This window comes from Eumetopias jubatus, unplaced genomic scaffold (genome assembly GCF_037043125.1).
Source record: "Eumetopias jubatus isolate StellerSeaLion01/CBP00866 unplaced genomic scaffold, mEumJub1_p1.0 scaffold_6, whole genome shotgun sequence".
Classification (NCBI taxonomy): Eukaryota; Metazoa; Chordata; class Mammalia; order Carnivora; family Otariidae; genus Eumetopias; species Eumetopias jubatus.
The window spans coordinates 120899417-120923785 of record NW_028274812.1 but is presented as its reverse complement, the minus strand read 5'-3'; the positions used below and the strand labels follow the sequence as shown (position 1 = coordinate 120923785).

The window sequence follows — 24369 nt, the reverse complement described above, 5'->3', positions numbered from 1 at the left end:
AGTAGTCCTACAAAAAATACATCACAAAAAATAGTCATCTCTGATGCACATCTGATCCTTGTTGTTCGGAGGCAGCAACTCCCAACTTTTAGCTTTTTCTCCTGGTATTTGCACCTACAGACTTAAACATCACATTCATATTACATCGTTATTCATAGATTTTTAACAAAAGACCTTAAATGAATCTTTTATTGGGCTAAATAATATTGCAAGACTCAAAAAAGCTTCTTGTCCCAATTTTGCCTCCGAAAAGACTTAATAATTTATATGTATCCAGTATCATGTGGAATGAATTTTTCAAAACAAAACAAATTTTTAAAATTTGAATCTTCTTATCAGTTAACTTAATTTTTAGCAGCAATTATTAAATAAAATGAAAAAGAAATTCTCTAATAGCAAATTACACAAGCCCAAGAGAGAATAATCCACGCCTATTACCCTAGTGTCTTAGAACATAATTTATCTAGCAATTGGCTTGCAAATTTTAAAATCAACTGCATTAAGACATGACAGCACATTTGCTGTTAACTCCTGCTTGTGTCTTAAGAAAACTCTTATTGAAAGAAAAAAAGTTTCACAGGTAGCAGGTGCAGACTGGTGATTTAGGCAATTGGCAACTAAAAATCAGTCTTTATTAGCATTGCCAGCCACAGCTGCAGTGAAGTATGGAATGTTCTTCAACATGCTCCAAGTCCATGAACTGGCATGTCAGAATTCTTCCTTTTCTTTTTTGCAAAGCAGAATACTAACAGAGTTTTCTAAATATGCACCTTCCTCTTCATCAGCTCTGTGGTGGGGACACCATCAGTCTCAGCCTGTGGTGTTGTTGCTGATTTCTTCTTCCTCCTCCTCCTTTTTTTCCTCAAAAATTTTATTGTGGTAAAACACGCATAACCTAAAATTTACCATTTTAACCTTTTGAAGTGTACAGTTCAGTGGTATTAAGTGCATGTGCATGGTTGTGCAACCATTGCTGGTGACTTCTTCCTGAGTCCCCCTCCTAGAATCACCACACTCAGGCCCTGTTTTGCATCCTTGCTGTCCAGGTACTTGAAACGTGGGTGGGGGCAGACGTCTGATGCTACAACTTGGTCTTGCTGCTCATACCCTTCCAGAAGCTGTTCTAGGGCAGCACAGCTCCAACCTCCATGGGCCCCTAGTGTGCTAGACTTTTCCCTGTGGCCATGTAGTCATTTCCGAATAGGTGAACTAAGACTTGAACAACTGTTTTCTTATAACCAGTTGAATAAATCTTAATGTCCTTATAAATGTTCTCTTTTCTGAATAGAGTGCTGCCTGGTCAATTCTTGTGCCAGCAATCTAGAGGCCTTCCCTAAGCATTCAACTGCCTGTTGAAGTGGGCCTCATTTTCAAACATGTTGGCTGTTGATAGAATTGTGCAGTCTTTTCCAGATCTACATTTTCTATGAGCTTTCCAACTGGTTCCAGGGCCTGCTGTGCTGGGAGTGCTGTTCTCATGAGTGGGGGAAGGGGCAGAGGAGAGAATCTTCAAGCAGACTCCTCACCGAGCAGGAAGCCTGACATGGGGCTGCATCTCATGACCCAGGAGATCATGACCTGAGCTGAAGCCAAGAGTTGGACACTTAACCGACTGAGCCACCCAGGCGCCCCCATCAGTTGCTAGTTTCTGCATGTCCTTCAGCATTATGCCTGTTGCTCAGAAGCTTTGTTTTTCCATATTCAGAAGTGGCATTGTCATAATCTGGCTTCCACTAAAAAAAGCAGTTTTCAGGTGTATCTCTGCTTTGATAAGATGTTAATTTCTCTTTTGAGCCATCTTTCCATAGTCTGTCCCTCACGTGAAGGGCAAGAAAGCCTCTTCCTTTTGGGCCCTGAAAGAGCCCTAGTTAGTGATTCATAGATTTGTTTGTTTGTTTGTTTCTGATGTTATCTATTTACTTATTCATTGTCTTTCTCCCTTACTTGAATATAAGCGTCATACCTATATTTTACCACTATGTCTCATGCCTGGAATGCCACATGCCTTACAGAAGCTCCTTAAGGAATATTTTTGAATGAACGAGAAGTACTGGACACAGAGAATGCCTATCAGAGAGAAACTTAGATCAGTCTCCTAGATTCTTCTCTAATCCATTCCCACTGCTACCATTGCTCTAGCACTTTATACTAAAAATTAAATAAAGGAAAGAAAGACATCATCCCAAGGATCTTCCCCTACCATCTCCCTGTGTCTCTTTACTGAGAGAACTTTTACTAACTGCCTAACACATTAGTTCTGACCCAGACTGCCTAAAGAGAGCCTGCAACATCTGGCCTCATCCAAAATTTACAGACTGACTGGCCTTCATTTCATGCATAACAACCCATGGGCTCTCTTCAGGAAGGGACAGTATGCTGCAAGTCCCAAAGAGTGAAGGGGGGATTTGCACTTGAGGGTCTCTGCTCAAGTGCCCTCCCATTTTAGTGTGATCTACTCCTTATTTCCACCTAGCTAAGGGAATGCTGCTGGGGAGATCTGTCCACATGACTTCTATGTTTTCAAACAACACATTTTCTCCTTCATCTGAGCTCCAACAATCCTTAGTGTTCGAGAGATGATAGGCAGTTTCTATTTGTGTTGCCTCCTTAGCATGGGTTAAATAAGAAGATTCACCTAGGCAAATAGAGTGACAAAAAACCCCACAAAAACAAAAAAACTGAGGACCCTGACTAGTAAAATTCTTGAGGAAAGAAAAAAATACAGAGGTGATTGATCAAATGATTCATTCATTCAGTAGAACATTTGAGTCAGCTGTCATGCCCATGGCATCCGCATAAAAAGAAAAAAAAAAAAAGAAGAGGAGAGGAGAGAACTACCATAGCTGCACCCTATAAGGTACATGCTTCCACATGCAGGGTTAACTACAGTCTGGGTACCATAGTTCTGCTGACTCAACAGAAACAAGAATGACAGGTATGTGCAAGGCTCCTAATTAAACATAAAAAAGTGCACAAGTGGGGGCGCCTGGCTGGCTTGCTCAGTACAGCAGTCAGTGGAGCGTGCAACTCTTTTCTTTTTTGGGACTTTATTTATATGAGAGAGAGAAAGAGAGAGGGCATGAGCAGGGGAAGGGGCAGAGGGAGAGAAAGAAGCAGATGCCCTGCTGAGCACAGAGTCCACATAGGGTTCAATCTCAGGACCCTGGGATCATAACCTGAGCTGAAGTTAGACGCTTAACCAACTAAGTCACCCAGGCGCCCCAAGTGTGTGAATCTTGATCTGGGGTTGAGAGTTCAAGCCCCACATTTGACATAGAGATTACTTAAAAAAATATCTTTAAAAGAAATGCGAAAGTGAGTGCCATTATTCCTGAATAAAAATTAATGTACTTTAGGGAGGATTATAGGTCCTGGGCCCACTGCCACCTTTGAGCCCTCCACGTCCTTGATCACAGCTTCTGGGCACACTACCAAGACAACCACAGCCTCAGGGGCCACTGCAGAGTATGTCTCTACAATGGACTCCTCCACAGGCCTCAGAGCAACTCAACCTTTCAGACGATCTCGGTCTCCACCACAGCTTCTGAGACCACCACAATCATCACCACAGCCTCTGAGGCTACCACGGCCTCCATCACAGAATCTGTACCTACCATGACCTCTAACACTGCCTCTAATACCACTACAGTTTCCACGAAAGCCCTTGTGACAATTGCTAAGTCTGTGCTCTCCTCAGTCACTCCCAATAACTGCCGAGACCACCACAACATCTGTGTCCATCACAGCCTCTGAGAGCACCGCTTCCTCCATGATGACATTTGTACCCACCTTAGTCTTCACTCTGACCTCTGAAATCACCATAGATCCTAGGGCCACCACAGATTTCACTGCAGCTTCAAACACCACTGCAGATTCTGTGTCCACCACAGGCTCTGAGATCACCATGCCCTCCACATTAATATCTGTGCCCACAATGGCCTCCTCCTCTGCCTCTGAAATCTCCATAAGTTTGGACACCACCAAAGCTTCTACTACAGCCCCTGCGATCATCACACCTTCCACTACAATGTCTGTGTCAACCACTTTCTCCAACACTGCCTCTGAGACCACCCCAGTCTCTGAATCCACTGCGTTCTTCATCATAGCCTCTGAGATCACCAAACCATGTCTTCCATAATAATGCCTGGGCCCATGACTACCCCCAAAATAAGCTCTAAGACCACAAGAGCCTCTATTACCACCATGGCCTCCACCACCAATGCTGAGAACACTTTTGTTTCCACTGAAGCTTTGGAGAACACTCTGGCCACTACCACAGCCTCAGAGATGACTAGGGTTTCCATTAAAGCCTCTGTCACAGCTGTAGAGTCTGTGCCTTCCACAACTGCTGAAAGACCTGTTAAAACCACCACAGCATCTGTGCCCACCACATTCTTCGCCATAGCCTCTGAAGCCATCACAGGCCTCTGAGACCGTCAAAGATTCTGACTCCACTATGGTCCCTCCCACCACTTCTAATACCACCAGATCCTCCACCATAGCATCTCTACCCATGACAGTCTCTACTACAGCCTTTGAGTCCACTGTGGCCTTCAGCATAGTCCCTGAGACCACCACGTTTTTCACAATAATATCTCTGCTCCTCATAGCTTCTACCACAGGCTCTAAGAACACAACAGCCTCTGAGACCACCATGGTCTCCACCATCACTGCTGGGACCACTATCATCTCCATTGAAGCTTCTGAGATCACTCTGGGTTCTTCTGTAACATCTGTACCCACCATACTCATCACTGCAGCCTCTGAGACCACCAGGGCTCCCAGCACAGCCTCTGAGATAATCACATCCTCCACCACAATGTCCGTTCCGACCACAGCCTTCAGCATAGCCTCTGAAATCACCATAAGTTCTTCAACTATCCCAGTCTCTGAAATAACTTCTGAGGCCCTCAAGTCCAGCATTATAGCATCTGTGCCAATGACAGCCTCTATCCCAGACTTTGAGGTCTCTGGGGCCTCTACCAAGGTCTCTGAGACCACCATGGCTTCCACAATTACATGTGGGCCCACAACAGTCTGTAAGAACACAGTTTTTGAGACTACCATGGCCTCCACCACCACCTCTCTGAGACCACCATGGCATCTACCATCACTGCTGAGACCACTAAGATCTGGACTGATCTCTCTGACAGCACTGTGGCTTTGACCATAGCCTCTGAGGCAATGACAGAATCTACTAAAGTCTTTGTGACACTTGGAGAATCTGTGACCTCCACAATAATTCCAGCATCTGCAGAGACCCTGACTGTCTCAACCACAGCTTCTAAGAGCCCCACAGTTTCCTTCTTAGCATCTGGGCCCACCATATTTTCTTCCACAGATTCTGGGGACACCAAAGCTTCCACCTCACCTTCTGGACCCACCACAGCCTCAGAGGTCACCACATCTTCAGGTTTGGCCTCATCACCCACCTTGGCCTCTAACTCTGCCTCTGGGGTCCCCACAGTCTCTACCAGGGTCTCTGGACTTTCACAGTCTCTTCTATTACCTTGGTGCCCATCAAGGCCATTGACTTTTCTACTCAGTCCATCACCAACACAGCTGTATCAGGTACTGACCACCACGTCTTCTCTAAGCACACACATTTACCTCCAGTGTCAACCATCGCCTTTTTGCCTGTTTCTGTCATTTCTGCTCTAGACTCTAGTCAAGCCATCACTCCTGTTAGATATACTTCTGTTCTCTTTTCTTGAATCCTATTTATTTCTACTCTGGTCTCACCTTCTTTTGTCCAGTGTCCATCATTTCCAACCTAATCAGAAACACTTCTTTGTAAGTATCTCCCCCCAACACACACACACACACGTTAATTATATTCCATCACTTCTGCCTAGAGGGAACTCACCTTAACTCTGTGACAAACACCCTAGTTTGTCAGATGCTGTCATGTCCGTGCCAAGCACAATCAGCTCTGTTCCACCCACCACCTGTGACACTGCCATCCCATCTTCAATATATTGAGCCCTGGTCCAGGGACTGCAAACTACACTTCATGGGCCAAATCTGGCCCGTTACCTGTTTTCCCAAATGAGGTGTTATTGGAATATAGCCACATGTACTCCTTTATATCTATAGCTGCTCCCCAGCTACTTTGCATACTTGTGGCAGAGACTTTGTGGCCCAAATAGCTTAAAAATTCACATCTGATGACCCTTTATAGAAGGTGTTTGCCAACCCTTGCTCCAAGTTTGGTTAAGACCAAAAAATGATTTTTTTCATCTCTGGCACGTGCTCTGAATAAAACCACCTCTGCACTTGCCATCAGCACTCATGTGGGATGTGATTCTACCCACTTTGTCCTGAGCTACCCGGTGCTAGTCCAGTGACTGACACTGTTCTTGTATCAGTGTAACCACTTCCAGTCTAAGCACAACCCTTGCTGCTGATGCCACCTGCTCTGTGTATTAGGTCCTCCCGCCTTGTTCTGAATCCAGCCTCTCCTTCCCTAGGGCCAGCCTCCTCCCTGTGGTCAGGTTCTTCCACATATGTTCCGAGCACACTCACCTCATCTCTGTTGACCACCATGATTGTGTGAGAGTATGTCACCTGTGCTCCCAGCCGTGGCCACTGTCTCACCCCTCAGTAAATCTGATCCCATCATCCCTTCCTCTAGCAATGTCCTTATACCCAGTGAGCACATTATAAGAATATCAGACCCTATCTCTTATCCCAGCCTACCCTCCCTATTTGGGTGAGCACTTCTAAAATTGAATACATCAATCCCAGTCACGTCTCCTCAATCTTAGTCTCCACCATCACCAGCACCACCCGTGGACAGAGCCTACCTCCTCTTCTCTAAGACACTCACCTCTCTCTGAGGCCCTCATGGTTTCAGGTGAATCACTTTCCACCATCTCTCCTCCCACCACAACAGCTCTTCTCAAACCACCACCACCATTACTGTGTTAGATCAATCCCTCTGCTCTAAGTACACCTGCCTCCTCTTCAATTATTGTCACTAAAAATGCATCATACTATGTGATCTGTTTCCTAGGCACCTAGACCACTGGAACCAGACCAACCACCCCCATGTCTGTCACGATGGCCCCTGCAATGGACTCCATATCCCCTGCTACGAGGAATATTGTCCGTGAGATGGACCCAAATACCTTGGACCCGGGCACATCCACTTTTGGAGCACCATCTATCAGCTCTGTTCCAAACACCAGGAACACTGGGATGAGATCTACCCAGGAGCCAACCACCACTTCTGGAAGCAGTACCACCTCACATAAAATAGACCCAGTCACCACGGGCACAGAGACAGTTACTATGAGCCAAATGCCAATATGGGACTAAGCCAAGTGGATATTGCAGCCCTGGGGCATCATCCTCATCTCTCTGTCTGTAGTTGTGGTGGGTATTGGTGTTAGTGGGACTGCGTTTTTTCCTGGTAAGTTACTGTGAGTAGAAATGGAAGAACTAATTACATGATGGATCATGAGTAGGAATAGAATAATGAGAAATGGACCACTAGGATGTTCAGAACTAGAGAGCAATGTGTGGAGGGTCACACACATCCTAGCCCAGTCAACATAAGAGCATCAGGAGCATACCTCTAGCCTCACAAATCAGCTTTATCGGCTCATTGCAACAAGAGAGACTGTACACCAGAGTAGGACTAAGGAGCTTTGTACCAAACTAAGGAAAACAGTCATTATAGTGTTAGGGGAGTGTGGAGTTTTGGTTAAAAGTAGCAGAGTTAAGAGTTTTGGTTAAATACAGCGGAGTTAAAAGTTAAATGCAGCAGAGTATTAGTAAGCTTAAAACAAAGCAGGATGAGTACAAGGGTCAACAGGAGCTCCAGAATGTGAAGTGGAGTCAGTTTCCTTGGAGACAACAAAGTTACAATAGATGGGGAATGCTATTATACTCAACCCTTGAACAAGGTGGAGGTTAGGGGCACTGACATCCCTCACAGTAAAAAAATCTGTGTAATTTGTGTCTCCCCAAAAACTTAACTACTAATAGCCTACTGTTGACTGGAAGTCTTACCAATAACAAACAATTGATTAACACATATTTTGTATGTTATATGTATTATGCTGTATTCTTATAATAAAGTAAGCTAGAGAAAAGAAAATGTTATTAAGAAAATTCTAGGGGCGCCTGGGTGGTTCAGTCAGTTAAGGCTTTGGCTCAGGTCATGATCCCGGGGTATTGGGATCAAACCCTGCATTGGGCTCTCTGCTTAGCAGGGACCCTGATTCTCCCCCTCCCTTCCCCTCCCCCCTGCTTGTGCTCTGCCCCTCTTCGGCTCGTGCTCTCTCTCAAATAAACAAAAATTTTAAAAAATCTTAAAAAAAGAAAATTCTAAGGAAGAGAAGATACATTTACAGTATTATACTGTATTTATTGAAAAACTTCAGTGTATAAGTGGACCAGCAGAGTTTGAACCCATGTTGCTCAAGAGTCTACTGTATTCAGAAACTTTTATCTGCCCCTGGGTTGGAAACTGAAGCTGCTTCTGTGTGTTAAATTAACTTAGATTCTCCAGACAGAATAGGATATTTGCTTCTTACGAATATAATTTCAAACAGGAAACTTGTGATAGTCTATGAGTTTAGAGAATCCCATTTTTCATTGACAAAATCACTGAGTGAGTAAGTCACTGAAAGAAGGGAGTTGTTATGAAGGTTTACAACTGCAGTGTGTCTTTGGTGAAAATATTTTCCTGTGAACCTTGCAGCTGGCTTTACCCATGTCATCATCCCAGCCTGAGGAATGGCAGTGCAGACTGTTACTTTCTCAGTCTGGTTTTTACTTTCTCACATAGCATGATATCAAGACCGCAAGAGAGAGAAAGACAGAAATCCTGACTACGGAGTTGATTGGTGAGAGGTACACAATGGGCATTCGGCAAACACCAGCTGGCAGCCTGATTTTCACCAATCTGACGTTCGTCCTTCCTCCCTTCCTCCCTCCCGTCCTTCCTTTTTTGAGGTAAAATTGACATATAATATGATAGTAATTTCAGGTGTATAACATAATGTTTCGGTATTTGTATACATTGGGAAATGATCACCACACTAAGTGTAGTTAATATCTGTCTAGGTTTGTAGCTTCAAATCATACAAACCAGGTAGACAGGAAACCATCTTAGAACCACTCATTCTTTTCCAGGTCTCCTTCATCTTTGGGAAGATTCTTCTTCCCTCCTTCTTTGTCTCTTCCAAATGCCATGTGACAATAAGGAGAAAATTACTGGGATGTGGTACAAATTGAAATCCTAAAATACACTGGCTACTATATATATATATATATATATATATAAGTTTTTATGTTTTTCTTTTTGTTTTTCCTTTGCCCTTTATAATTCCATGCTTACTATGTGCCAAACACCATGCTAGTGCTTTTAAATACACTATCATTTTTTTCTCAAACCAATCCAGTGAGAACTTAAATTTCTGGCTCTGTGATGCTCTAGGTGCATTGACTTAAAATACCCTGAAAAACTTAAAATGGTGGACTAATAACCTTTTTTTTGTTTGATAATATGTGGATTTTATTGATTAAATCAGCTTTAATAACCAGGGCATCCATCTTCTCTAAAACGAGACATCCGCCTTAAAATACACAATGCTGTCAACTTCTAGGCAGTACTTGAATGGGAATGGATGACTATAGATGACTTTTTAAAATATCTTCTTAAATGAATCAATGAGTTGGTGGAAAAGTAAGGAATGCTACAATTAAAGACTAAGTTAAGTCAAGTCAACATTTGCCAAACCCAGTGAACTTAATCTTCAAGTAGTACAGCCTCAGTCAGACCAGCATGGGTGGGGACTCTTGCAGTAGACCCTCCCATAAATCTGAAACCTTCAGGGAGTGTAAGCTAAAAATAAACCCACTCTTCCTCTAAGGAAATGCAAGCAAAATCACCTGTCTCTAAACTTTGTAAAGGGGGAGGGAGGAGAGAAGGAAGTATCTCTTGAGAAATAACTTGTAACCACAAGTTACAAGTTATTTGTAACTTATTATTACAATTGTTAGTTTTACAGTAACTAACAATATTTCACATGGTTTGCAGTTCCCAATCATGGGTTATTCAAAAGACCTCAAGCCTATCATTTAATTTATGAGAATCCTCAAATGGTAATGCATCCATATGCTTGGCCAAAACATGCAAATTCTCTGTGGAAGATCATGCCCTCATCTTAGGCTTCAAAGTACTTCTACAGATAACATCACAAGAAAAATAAACTCAGCCATAAACCTCTAGTAAAACCATCTCAGTCATAAAGCATCAGTGAAAACCAGCAAGAAACAAAACACAATACAGCAGGATCAGATCCACAAAAACTGGAGGTATTGGAATTATTAAATACAGAATATAAAGCACGTAGGTTTAAATGTGTGTCATAGCTTTCTGATTGTCCACTAATATCCATTCTCCATCTTCAACAATCATATTCTCAAGTTTTAGTCAAGCACATGCCCACTCGGCTACTCACCATGTTCTCCAGTCTCTCAGCTTATTTTGTCTGTATGACTATGTTCTGGCTTATGGTGTGTAAGCAGAGAACAATAATCTCTCATGAAATTAAAAACCAAGACAGAATTAAAACAACTTGATAAGATTAGGGTATGAGTTGGGAATTGGGTAGTAATAATTAAAGTTCCAAGGTTCTTGTGTTGTTTTGAAGGACAGTAAAGATACTAATTACATATAGTCTCTGATAAGTATGCATGCAAAAAAATTTTAGGATTATGTCTAGAAGGTGGAATCTGGACTTGAATTCAGGACCTCTGCCTCCAAATAATTCTAGAGGGAAGAAGAAAAAAAGGATTTCTTAGAGTGCTTTTGGCCTGTCAGCCATAAAATGCAATTGCTAGGAGTCTAAAGCCCAGCCAGTCATTGAATGGTTCCTCACACTTCAGCCTCAGGAACTGCTTCAGCCTCACAGCCGCTAGGCAGATCTGCATTAGCCTTTTCCAGCACACTCCGTCCCCTCCTGACTCTCAGACTCACTCATAAATTCCTTTATGTCTCCAGCTACCTCCTGCTTCTTTCAAACAGGTCTTAAATGTCGGGAATACTCATTCACACACAAAAAACTATCTGAGATATTGCTTCTTCCACAAAGCTTCTCATTAACAGTAATGAAGACAGCTGACTTTGGTCACACAGACTGTGCCCTGAAACTCCCATCTATCAACCCCCTGACCCTGACCACAAGATGCCTTCCCCATGAACTCCCAAAACCCTTTGCTCATTTGGGTCTGTTCAGTCATACTTGTTTAGTTGACTGTGTGTCCTTTGCTGTTACATTGTCCAGACCAGCATGAAGTTTCTAAAGGACTTGAAGACTATATATCTCCCTCCCCCAACAGACTTGAAGTCTCCTAACGTGTTATCTGTGGTATACCCTACTGAGAGATGCTTCATTAGGCTGATGAGAAGGAGCATCTGAAGGATTCCGGCAGAAAAGGTCTGGCAGATTTCTCTGAAAACAAACAAGAGGGAAATTCCTATGGTGGAGGATCGGAAGGGGACCCTATACCACCCCTTCACCTGCTATGAGTCTGACAGATGGCTTCTTCTACACATTCAACACTCCCCATGCCCTCAGCCCTCATGCCCCAGAGACCCCAAAGATGGCTTCATCAACCCCTGGATCTCTCTTCCCCTCTTTATTCAATGTGCATTGTTGAGTGCCTACTGCATACCCAGCAATGCTCTGTCTTCTGCCTATAACCCAGAAGCCCAGACCCCTAGTTACTGCTCTCTTTTGAGTCTCCCATTCCCATTTGCTTCAGAGATGTAGGGTACCACCCACTTAGCTCACTCCTTACCAAAGCGGGCACACAGAACTTCTTGACCAGGAAACAAAGTCTTGCAGTAGAACAGGTTTCTGGCCCCATCCCTGCCTTAGAGGGTGGGTCCCTTCCACTCTGACAAATTTGATCTCCTCATACCGTTTGACTTCCTGCTCTGATCCAGCCAGTCCAGTGCCCTGCCTAGTGTGATCATGTCATTCTCCTTTCTCACCTTCCTCTTGACCCTAGTCTATTCCTTCTCAAGCTCAGTATTGTTTTTTTAACTGCTCATAGTTGGCAAAAGAACAAGTCAACTTCCCAACTCCTCCCCAACACATATGAAGCTATAAAGGTCCCTGCAGCTCTTCCATAATAAAGAAAAAGGCAATAACATTGCATGGAGGAAGCTTAAGGAACCCAGGCTTCCCGTCTTCTACCCAAGTTCAAAGTTCTTCCCAAGAACAAGTACTTAGGAGACCCAAGCTCCTGGAAGCTCCAGTCTTTATCTCTTCATCTTGAACTCTCCTTTTTCAAGAATCCTGTTCTTTGCCTTCTAGATCTTGGCCACAGCTGGGATTCGGGCATCATACTTTCCAACAATGAGGCAGATAAAGATGCAGAAAGGAAACATCCTCCTTAAGTATTGGTTACTATTGCATCTCCTACTTTTAGAAACTGGTAAGTGATTTCCTTTCAAAGTGGGTGATCTGAGAACCTTCAAGGTGCTTTGGGAGATGCTGACCACTGCTAGGACCAGCTCTGGTTCTCTTCCATAGAGTGGGGATCATTGTTTTACCCCAATCACTTCAGTCTAACTAGGTATCACCCAGGAGGCAGTCAGAACACAGTGGTTAAAACTGTACACTCTGGTCTCAGATTGCCTGTGTATGGATCATGGCTCCACTGTAAGAGTGTGCGTGTACTTCGGGTGAGTTGTTTAATTTCGCTGTGCCTCAGTTTCTGCATCTATAAAATGATAATAACCTGTGTGGTTGGCTGGGTTTTTTTTTTTTTAAAGATTTTTATTTATTTATTTAATTGACAGAGAGAGAGAGAGAGAGAGAGAGAGAGATAGCGTGAGAGGGAACACAAGCAGTGGGAGTGGGAGAGGGAGAAGCAGGCTTCTGGCTGAGCAGGGAGCCTGATGCGGGGCTCGATCCCAGGACCCTGGGATCATGACCTGAGCCGAAGGCAGTCGCTTAACCAACTGAGCCACCCAGGCGCCCCTGGCTGGGGGTTTAACTACTAAGAATGGGAAGCTTTGACTGTGGTGTCATTCTTACTCTTGGTCATCTCAGTTTCTTTTTAGTTTTATTCAAGATTCTGATCTTAACGCCTATTTGTACCACACAGCTGATAATAGGGGGCCTTCCCAAAATAGAGCTAAAACTCTAACCCTATGTTAGTTCAATTAAGCCCAAGGAAAAAATACACATGTGTGGAATGAATTGATAGGCACCCATGTTCCAGTTAGTGGTAAAAGGAGCCACAAATTAATTTTGGTTATCTGGGGGAGGTTGAGTATCTTTGTCCTTCAGTGTTGTGAGGGGCAAAAAAACAGACACAACCTTAACTCTGTCTGAGTCTCCAAGAAGGTTGAAAAGATTCCCTATACCTTACAGCCCTTTATCCTGGGAGATCTAATACTTTTAAGCTACATATGACTTGTGCTTCTCCAGCCTCTGCCATAGACATCAGGAGCCCCCGGAAATTGAAAGCATATAAACTCACCCAGCCCTTGTTGGAAGGTCACATCTCAAAATCTGATTCATTTAATCTAGAATGGTTTGCCTTTATTGTTACCAAGCTACTCAGACAATTCAGATGTAGATGTTTTCTGAATAACACTGAAAAATATTTTCTTGGAAGGGAGCAATACTACTTTAAGAATGAATTAATCAATATATACTAATTTCACAGGGCTTTGCAATTCCTTTATAATACTTCTTATCTGTATTGGATCTTATATAGTAGAATATGGAATAAGCTTACTACCAGTGGAACTAGGTTATGTAACCCTGGTATTGGGGCTGGGTGGGGAAGGCAATTTAGCATGGTAGCTGAAAGTGCAGATCCAGTACCCTAAGTACAAATTCCTCCTTACTACTTACTATCTGCATAAATAAGGGCAAATGTTAACATTTCTAAGCCTCAATTTCTTCATCTTAGCTGTTGATAATAATAGTATCTAGTTCATAGGGCTGTAGTGAGCATCAAATAGAATTACCCATGTAATGAATTTAAACAAGCATTAAACCAGAAAATACTTATGCTCCTTATGTGTTTGTCATCATTCATGATTATCAGCAGGGGAAACATCCACAGCAGGCAAGACTGAACACAGCATAACTTCTAGTGGGACCAGTACAACCTCTAACACTAAATCCACCACAATCTCTGGAGGGACCAGCACACTTGTCAACACTGGATTCAGCACAGCCTCTGGTGGAACAAGTAGGGGAACCAATACAGCCTCCAGTACTGGATCCAGCACAACCTCTGGAGGGACCAGCACAGCTGCCAATACCGGATCCAGCACATCTGGTGGGACCAGTACAGCCTCCAACACTGAATCCAGTGTGATCTCCAGTGGGCCCAGCACAACTTCCAATACTGAGTCTAGCACAACCTCTGGCAGGACTAGTATAGCCACCAAAACTGGACCCAGTGTGACCTCCGGTGGGCCCAGCACAACCTCCAATACTGAATCTAGCACAACCTCTGGAGGGACCAGCACCCCTGTCAACACTGGATCCAGCACAACCTCCAGAGGTAGTAGCACACCTATGAACACTGGATCCAGTGAAAACTCAGGTGGGACCAGTATAGCCTCCAGCACTAGATTCAGTACAACTTCTGGTGGGACCAGCATGCCTGCTAATACTGGTTCTAGTACAACCTCCAGTGGGACCAGCATAGTCTCTAGTACTGGATCCAGCACAACCTCCAATGGGACCAGCACAGCTACCAACCCTGGACCCAGTGTGATCTCCAGCAGGACCAGTGTAGCTTCCAACACTGGATCTAGTGTGACTTCCAGTGGGACCAGCACAGCTGTTAACACTGGATCCAGTGTGACTTCCAGTGGGACCAGGACAGCTGCCAACACTGCATCCAGTGCAATCACAGGAGGCTCTAGCACACATTCTCTAACTGGAACACACACAACCTCCAATAGTGTTGGCATGACTGCTACCACTCCAGTGAATGAAGTGACACCTAGTGGGTCCCTGAAACCTTGGGAAATCTTCCTCATTACTCTGGTCTCGGTTGTAGTGGCTGTGGGATTCTTTGCTGGGCTTTTCATCTGTGTGGTGAGTGCCTGATATGTAGGAAAGTGTCTGGGGGAAGGAGTCGCAGGAACATAAGGAAATGGGGTATGAAGAGGAGGGCCACCAAGCTGGGGGGTGGGTAGGAAGGAAGGAAAGATCAGGAGCATGTTACTAAAGAGAAGTAGCAAGTTAGAACTGGAAGAGTCAATCAAGGTGCTGAGGGAAAAGAAGACCAAAAGAAGGAATAAAGTCTAGAGGAAGGAGTACTAGGTGAAGGAGGTGATATGAAGGGGAAGAAGATTCCAGAAGGGGTCCATGTTAAAGCTCGGGACAAGGGGATATGATTCTGAAATGATTTGCCCTTCTTTTTCTAGAGAAATTCCCTGTCCCTGAGAAACGTCTTTGATACAGCTGTCTACCGCCCCCATGGCCCCAACCTTGGCACGGGCCCTGGAGGGAATCACGGAGTCCACCACAGGCCTAGTTGGAGCTCTAACCGGTTCTGGAGGAGACCAGTATCCTCAATAGCCATGGAGATGAGAAGGGGATACAATGGGCCCTGAATGGCCCCTGAAGCCAGAGTGCTACCTTCTTCAAGGAGAAAGCCAACCTGGGAGACCAGAGACCTGAGTGTCCTTTCATTTGTCCCCAGGGGTCCCCTCCCAGCTTTGTTTGGGTCTCTGACAGCCCTGGGGAAGACACTCCCTGTCTCTTGCTTTTACTAAACTGTGGAAAGAGGAGACTCTATTGGTCATTTAGCTAAGAAATAAACACAAACAAAATATATGACAGAATCTGTGTATGCACATGAGTGAGTGTCTACAATGCCGAGTTGAATTTCCCTGTTATATGAGAGAACCTCCATGCTGGAACCCACTTGGTATTCAAAATCTCCACAGTAAAATCCAGAGATTTCATTCCTACCTGTCCCCTTTCTCTAATCTTTCTTTCCCCAAGCAGGAGCACTGTGATTTGTTTTGTTTTGTTTTGTTTTTTTATTTTTTATTTTTTTTTTATTAAAGATTTTTATTTATTTGAAAGAGAGAGAGACAGCGAGAAAGGGAACACAAGCAGGGGGAGTGGGAGAGGGAGAAGCAGGCTTCCCGCGGAGCAGGGAGCCTGATGTGGGGCTCGATCCCAGGACCCCGGGATCATGACCTGAGCCGAAGGCAGACGCTCAATGACTGAGCCACCCAGGCGCCCCTGTTTTGTTTTTTTAAAGATTTTATTTATTTGACAGAGAGAGACACAGCAAGAGAGGGAACACAGGCAGGGAGAGTGGGAGAGGGAGAAGCAGGCCTCCCGCCTAGCAGGGAGCCTGATGCAGGACTTGATCCGCCAAAGGCAGATGCTTAACCATCTGAGCCACCCAGGTGTCCCAGGAGCACTGTGTTTTTGAGACTCACCAGACTGATAGGGGAATTGAATTAGGAGAGATGAGAAGGGAGGGCAGGTGCCAGGATTCTACATGCTCACTGCTTAGGCCTGTGGTACACAGAGATTATCTCATGGTACATAGAGAACCCAGAGCATGATGAGGCAGACAGGTGCAATTACATGTGCCGTGGGGCAGGGCATGTTCACTCTAAATCATAGTTTCTTGGGCATTTACATTTGCTCTAGACCTGGCCTACTTGTCAGAATAGAGGTGCGATTTGACACTTTTCTCTCTCACAGTGCTCCTTTCAGAAGCAGAAACAGGGTGTTTCCTTTTACCAAGGGAAGACTTTCCGGCTTTAACCCTTCTGGCCAAGGTCTAATCTTTCAAGAGGCTCATAGCAGAGACACCTGTGGTAAAGTCTGTGATTCTCATGAGTCCCCTCCCAGAAGGGCTGAACATCTCTTTCATGGGTGCAGGGGTGAAGCCTACCTGTTCCTACAGGTCTTGAAGAACAGAGGGGAGCTACTTTGGAAGGTTGAGTTGCTCCAAATCCACAAGGCAGTGAGAGAAATCCCATCGGGGACAGAGCCCTCAGACAGGAGTAGTTTGTTGGGGGATTCACCCCAACTTGTAGCAGTGGAAACTGCTCTGCCTTCCAATACTTACTGGGTTTCTCTAGTGTGAGCAAATCAGTTGATCCTAATCAATGAGGCTATGCTAAGCCCTATGCAGGCCCATCATCACCATTTCACTAAAAGGGATTCAGCACCAGAAGGAAAAGCTGAGTTGAGCAGCCTGAAAAGGTGCCTCGCACTGGTGTAAACAGTGGAAAGCATACTGTGAAAGTCAGGCAAGGGAATCCATTTAGATAATTAAAAATTGTAAACATGAATTTTCAAGTTTAAAATTGTAATAGATAGGGCGCCTGCGTGGCTCAGTTGGTTAAACGACTGCCTTCGGCTCAGGTCATGATCCTGGAGTCCCCGGATCGAGTCCCGCATGGGGGGTCCCTGCTCAGCAGGGAGTCTGCTTCTCCCTCTGACCCTTTCCCCTCTTGTGCTCTCTCTCTCTCAAATAAATAAATAAAATAAAATCTTTAAAATTGTAATAGATAAATGGAAAGAGCCTGGCCACTGTTGTGATAAAATTAGTAACCTGGAAGAGCAAGTGGGAAAAATAGCTTAATTATACAAAACAATACAGAGATGAAAATCACCCAGAAAATAGAAGTCACTTGGAGAATAAATTCAGGAAGACTAACATGCAAGTAATAAGGTTCAAAACAGAGAAAAAACAAAGAGATGGATGAGAGGAAGTAAAAGAACAACAGAGAAGGTTTGAATCTGCATAGTGAAAGGGTTCACCAACTACAGCTCTGTAAATAGAATAAAAATCATGGACATCTATATTTTTAAAGAATTTATTTATTTATTTAAGAGAGAGCACAGAGCGAGAGAGAGAGCATGGGTGGGGGGGAGTGGCAGGGGGAGAGGGAAAAGCAGACTCCCTGCTGAGCAGGGAGCCCTACAGAGCTCCATCACAGGACACTGGGATCATGACCTGAGCTGAAGGCAGACGCTTAACCAACTGAGCCAGCCAGGCGCCCCCACTGGCATCTATTTTAAACAAGTGAACCATAAGGTATGTATATTCTATTTCAATGAAGTTATTAAAATATTACCAGGCATATCATTTAAATAAAAATTTTGATTTCCAAAGAAAAACAACAAATGACTCAAAGCAATGAACACTTCAACATAGAGGAAGATGGAAAGGCAAAAAAGCACGGTAAACAATTTAGCTTGTGATTAATTCATATGGTTAGGCTGTGAGTATCTTGCTACTCCCAGCAACTGGAATGTGTGTGTAGTTTGGAAGCATCATTACTTAATTTTCATCATGGAATACACTTACATGGACTACACATGTTTTAACTTGACAAAGTCACAGCTCACCAAGCATGTTTGATTCAAGCAGAATCTAAGAAGTGGACAAAATTAGTGCTGCCCCTTCCAGATCCCATGCTTTTGCACTGTTGGTCTAACACAACAATCTTTGAAGGGAGTCTGTCCCATATCCTTGGAGGTACATGAAGATTTTCTAAAGAATATTATGCAGGTATTGGATATTTTTCGGAATCATTTTTAAGATCCTCATCCTTTGCCTAAAACTGATCTGTCTGAGAAGACCTCTGTGGTCAGAGCATCAGGCTAGTTAGACTTTTCTAATTCCCATTTTACAGCCACCCACCTTTTTCTTTCTAGCTCCCATATTATTATGGGTTACATTTCTCTGGTCTCAGTTGACTCATCTGTAAAAATGAGGATGACATAGTACCCATTTCATGAGGTTGCATGCACTTCATGAGTGTATTGGTAGCACTATAAATTTTGTTATTGTTTTTTATATTGGGTAAGTTAATGTTTCATATTTTCTTGAAAATATGGAAAATAATTGCATCAGAAAAACTTCTTCATTTACCACCAAAGGGTTATTGGCGACTGTGAAATTTAACCCTTAGAGTCTTACACGTCACAGGAAATTTTTAAAATGTTTATCAACATCTCTTTTGATATAATCAGCACCACAGAAATACGAATAGTTGTAAGAGAATATTATTAAAGATTATATGCCAACAGATTGGAGAGCCTAGAAGAAATGGATAAGTTCCTAGAAACATATAACCTACTAAAACTGAAGCAGGAAGAAATAGAAAAGTTGAACAGACTGTTTACCAGCAATAAATTGATTCAGTAATCAAAAATCTCCCAATAAACAAAAGTCTAGGACCAGACAGCTTCACAGGTGAATTCTACCAAACAAAGAGTTAATATTTATTCTTCTCAAACTATTTCAAAAAATAGAAGAAGGAAGACTTCCAAATTCATTTTATGGGGCCACCATTACCCTGATAACAAAACCAGATAAAGACACCACAGAAAAAAGAGAACTATAGGTCAATAGCCTCAATGAACATAGATGCAAAAATCTTCAATGAAATACTAGCAAACCAAATCCAACAATACATTTAAAAAAATCGTTCACCACAATCAAGTGGGATTTATTCCCAGGATGTAAGGGTGGTTCAGTTTTTACAAATCAACCAACATAATACACCACATTAATAAGAGAAAGGATAAAAACTATATGATCATTTCAATAGATGCAGAAAAAGCATTTGACAAAGTACAACATCCATTCATGATAAAAACCCTTAACAAGGCAGGTTTGGAGGGAACATACCTCAACATAATAAAGGCCTTATGTGAAAAACCCACAGCAAACATCATACACAATGGGGAAAAACTGAGAGCTTTTCCCCTAAGATCAGGAACAAGACAGGGATAACCACTCTCACCACTTTTATTTAACATAGTACTGGAAGTCCTAGCCACAGCAATCAGACAACAAAAAGAAATAAAAGGCCTCAAAATCAGTAAGGAAGAAGTAAAACTTTCACTATTTGCAGATGACATGACACTATATGTAGAAACCACTAAAGACCACCAAAAAACTACTAGAACTGATAAATGAATTAAGTCACAGGATACAAAATCAGTGTGCAGAAATCTGTTGCATTTCTATACACTAATAATGAAGCAGCAGGAAGAAATTAAGAAAACAATCCCATTTACAATTACACCAAAAATAATAAGGTACCTAGGAACAAACTTAACCAAGTAAAAGACATGTATTTTGAAAACTATAAAACACTGATGATGAAAGAAACTGAAAATGGTACAAAGAAATGGAAAGACATTCTGTGCTCATGATTAGAAGAACAAATATTGTTAAAATGTCTATACTACCCAAAGAAATCTACACATTTAATGCAATCTATCAAAATACCAAGAGCATTTTTCACAGAAATAGAACAAAGAATCCTAAAATTGTATGGAACCACAAAAGACCCTGAATAGCCAAAGCAACCTTGAAAAAAAAGGCAAAGCTTGAAATATCACAATTCCTTGCTTCGAGTTATATTACAAAGCTATAGTAATCAAAACAGTATGGTACTGGTTGATCTATTGGTATATATGGTACCATAGATCAATACAGCAGAGTAGAAAACCCAGAAATAAAACTACAAGTATATGGTCAATTAATCTTCAACAGCAGAGGAATGAATATCTAATGGGAAAAAGACAGTCTCTTCAACAAATGGTCCTGGGAAAACTGGTCAGCTACATGCAGAAGAATGAAACTGGGCCACTTTCTTGCATCATACACAAAAATAAATTCAAAATGGATTAAAGACCTCAGTGTGAGGCCTGAAACCGTAAAAGTCCTAGAACAGAGCACAGGCAGGAATTTCTCTGACATGGGCCATAGCAACATTTTTCCAGATATGTCTCCTGAGGCAAGGAAAACAAAAGCAAAAATAAACCATTGGGACTACATCAAAATAAAAAGCTTCTGCACATCAAAGGAAACAATCAACAAAAGTAAAAGGCAACCTAGTGAATGGGAGAAGATATTTGCAAGTGACATAAACAATAAAGGGTTAGTATCCAAAATATATAAAGAACTCATACAACTTACCATCCCCCCAAAATAATCCAATTTAAAAATGGGCAGAAGAGGGGCGCCTGGGTGGCTCAGATGGTTAAGCGTCTGCCTTCGGATCGGGTCATGATCCCAGTGTCCTGGGATCGAGCCCCGCATCGGGCTCCCTGCTCGGCGGGGAGCCTGCTTCTCCCTCTCCCTCTGCCTCTGCCTGTCGCTCCCCCTGCTTGTACTCTCTCTCTGGGTCAAATAAAAATAAAATAAAATAAAATAAATCTATCAAAAAAATAAAAATTAAAAAAAAATAAAAATGGGCAGAAGACATGAACAGACATTTCTCCAAAGAAGACATACAGATGGCCAACGGACACATGAAAAGATGCTCAATATGACTCATCATCAGGGAAATGCAAATCCAAACTACAATGGGATATTACCTGACACCTGTCAGGATGGTTAAAAACAAAAACACAAAAAACAACAGGTGTTGGTGAAGATGTGGAGAAGAAGGAACACTTAGCACTGTTGATAGGAATGAAAACGGTGCAGCCACTCTGGAAAACAGTATAGAGGTTTCCCAAAAAGTTAAAAATAGTACTACCCAAGATCCAGTAAGATCACTACTGGGTATTTACCTCCAAAATGCAAAAACATTAATTCAAAAGAATAACTGCATCCCTATGTTTATTGCAGCATTATTTGCAATAGCCAAATTACGGAAACAGCCCAGATGTCCATCAATAGATGAATAGATAAAGAAGAGGTGATATACGTATACAATGGAATATTATGCAGCCATTAAAAATAATGAAATCTTGCCATTTGCAATGACATGGATGGAGCTAGAGAGTATAATGCTTAGGGAAATAAGCCAGTCAGAGAAAGACAAATACCATATGATTTCACTTGTACATGGAATTTAAGAAACAAAACAAAGGGAAAAAAGAGAGAGACAAACTAAGAGACAGACTCAAGTACAGAGAACAGCTAATGGTTACTGGAGGTGAGATGGGTGAAACAGGCGATGGGGATTAAGAGTACATTTGTCTTGATGGGCACTCGTGTTGCATGAAAGTGTTTAATCACTATATTGTACTCCTGAAACTAATTTAACACTGTGTGTTAACTATATTGGAATTAAAATAAGAACTTAATATAAAAACTGCTATGCTGGGGCGCCTAGGTGGCTCAATCAGTTGAGTGCCTGACTTGATTTTGGCTCAGGTCATGATCTCAGAATTGTGAGATCAAGCCTCCACTCTGGTTTGTGCTCAGCTCAAAGTCTGCTCTCCCTTTACCCCTCCCCTGCTCAGGCTTACTCTCAAAATTAATTAATTAATTAATTAATTAATTAATTAAATCTTTTAAAATGCTATGCATATTAGTTTGTATGTTTTAATTTTGTGATAATACAATAATAATTTGAAAATTTTGAAGGCATAGCATTTTCTTATCATAAAACAAATCTTATCAATTTAGTATTACTTTTTCCTCTGAAGTTGCAAATTGTAATTTGTTCAATAAAACATATAGGACCAAAGAGTGACCAGTAAATTTCAATTTAGTAGTTTAAATCCACAAGTTTATGATGTCTACATTCATTAGTAATGATATCTTTTAGTGTGTATGTTTCCTTTTTAAATAAATGACAGAAATCATAAACTGAGAATAGATAGAAAACAAAAAAGACAACGTGAGGAAAAAAACCACATAAAACATATCCTTTGGTGCATAGACGCATGATAGCATGGCCAATAAAGTCCTTCAAGCAAAAAATATTACAGTAGAATAATGTGGGGCAAGGAAAATGTTCACAACGCAGAGGGAACTATGTGAAATTTTGATTGTTGAGGAAGAACTTGCTTATATGCTACTAAAAAGGATATTGGTGAGTATTGAGAAGCTACAGAGTTGAGATGCTATTCAGAGTTGAAATATTTATTTTATTTTATTTTTTAAAGATTTTATTTATTTATTTGAGAGAGTGAGTGAGAGAGAGTACGAGACCATGGGCAGAGGGAGAGTAAGAGGGAGAAGCAGACCCCCTTGCTGAGCAGGGAGCCTGACGGGGTCCTGGATTGCGGGGCTGGATCCCAGGACCCTGGGATCATGACCTGAGCTGAAGGCAGATGCTTAACTGACTGAGCGACCCAAAAAAGGGGTGCCCCCCTTTTTTTATTTTTTAAACTAGGGTTAACATATATGCAGTAAAGTGTGCAAAGTCGACACATCATAAGTGTTCGAAGTTGTTGAATTTTAACCTATAACACTTTATACCCTCTATCCAGACCTTGCTGTGAAGCATTCCCATCATCCCTAAATGTAGTCACCATCTGTCAGCATACAACATTCATATAACATTAGTGACCATATTCCCTACGCTGTACTTTTCATCTCTGTCACTTATTTTATTATTGTATTGTAAATTTGTATCACTTAATCTTCTTTAATCTATTTCCCCCATCTCCCCACCCACCTCCTCTCTGGCAACCACCAGTTTATTCTCTGTATTCGAGAATGTTTTTGGGGTGCCTGGGTGGCTCAGTCAGTTGAGCATCCGACTGTTGATTTGGCTCAGGTCATGATCTCAGGGTCATGAGATTGAGCCCCGCGTCAGGCTCTGGCACTCAGTGTGGAGTCTGCTTGAGATTCTCTCCCCTTCTCCCTCTGACGCTCCTCCTGCTCATGCTCTCTCTCTCTCAATAAATAAATAAATAAAATCTTTTTTAAAAAAATAATGTTTTTGTTCATTGGTTTTGTTTTTTTATATATTTTACTTATTTTTGTTTTTTTTAATATTCTACTTACAAGTGAAATTGTATGGTATTTGTCTATGTGACTTATTTTACTTAGCATAATGCTCTCTAAGTCCATCCACGTTGTCACAAATGGCAAGATCTCATTGTTTATTATAGATAAGTAATATTCCATACATATATATCCATATATATATCTTCTTTTTTTTTAAGATTTTATTTATTTATTTGACAGAGAGAGGGAACACAAGCAGGGGGAGTGGGAGAGGGAGAAGCAGGCCTCCCGCAGAGCAGGGAGCCCGATGTGGGGCTCAATCCCAGGACCCTGGGATCATGACCCGAGCCGAAGGCAGACGCTTAACGACTGAGCCACCCAGGGGACCCCCATATATATATCTTCTTTATCCATTCATGTATGAATGGACATTTGGGTTGCTTCCATATCTTGGCTATTTTAAGTAACGCTGCAATAAACATAGGGATGTATATATCTTTTCAAACTAGTGTTTTCATTTTCTTTGGATAAATATCCCATACTAGAATTACTGGATTATATGGTAGTTCTATTTTTAATTTTTTGAGGAAACTTCACTATTTTCCACAGTGGCTGCACCATTTTGCATTCCCACCAACAGTGCATGAGGGTTCCCTTTTCTCCACATTCTTGCCAAGA

The 24369-nt window shown here is 42.2% G+C and overlaps 1 protein-coding gene and 1 pseudogene across 1 annotated transcript; one reads left to right on the top strand and one right to left on the bottom strand.

The window, feature by feature from the left end:
• Positions 1–941: 941 nt before the first annotated feature.
• LOC114199260 (gamma-soluble NSF attachment protein pseudogene) lies at positions 942–3617 on the bottom strand (annotated as a pseudogene).
• Positions 3618–12395: 8778 nt separating this feature from the next.
• On the top strand, positions 12396–15616 carry MUC21 (mucin 21, cell surface associated). Its single transcript, XM_088024375.1, has 3 exons — positions 12396–12459; positions 14089–15095; positions 15428–15616. The coding sequence occupies exons 1-3, from the start codon at positions 12396–12398 to the stop codon at positions 15614–15616; spliced, it is 1260 nt and encodes a 419-aa protein (XP_087880501.1).
• Positions 15617–24369: the final 8753 nt, after the last annotated feature.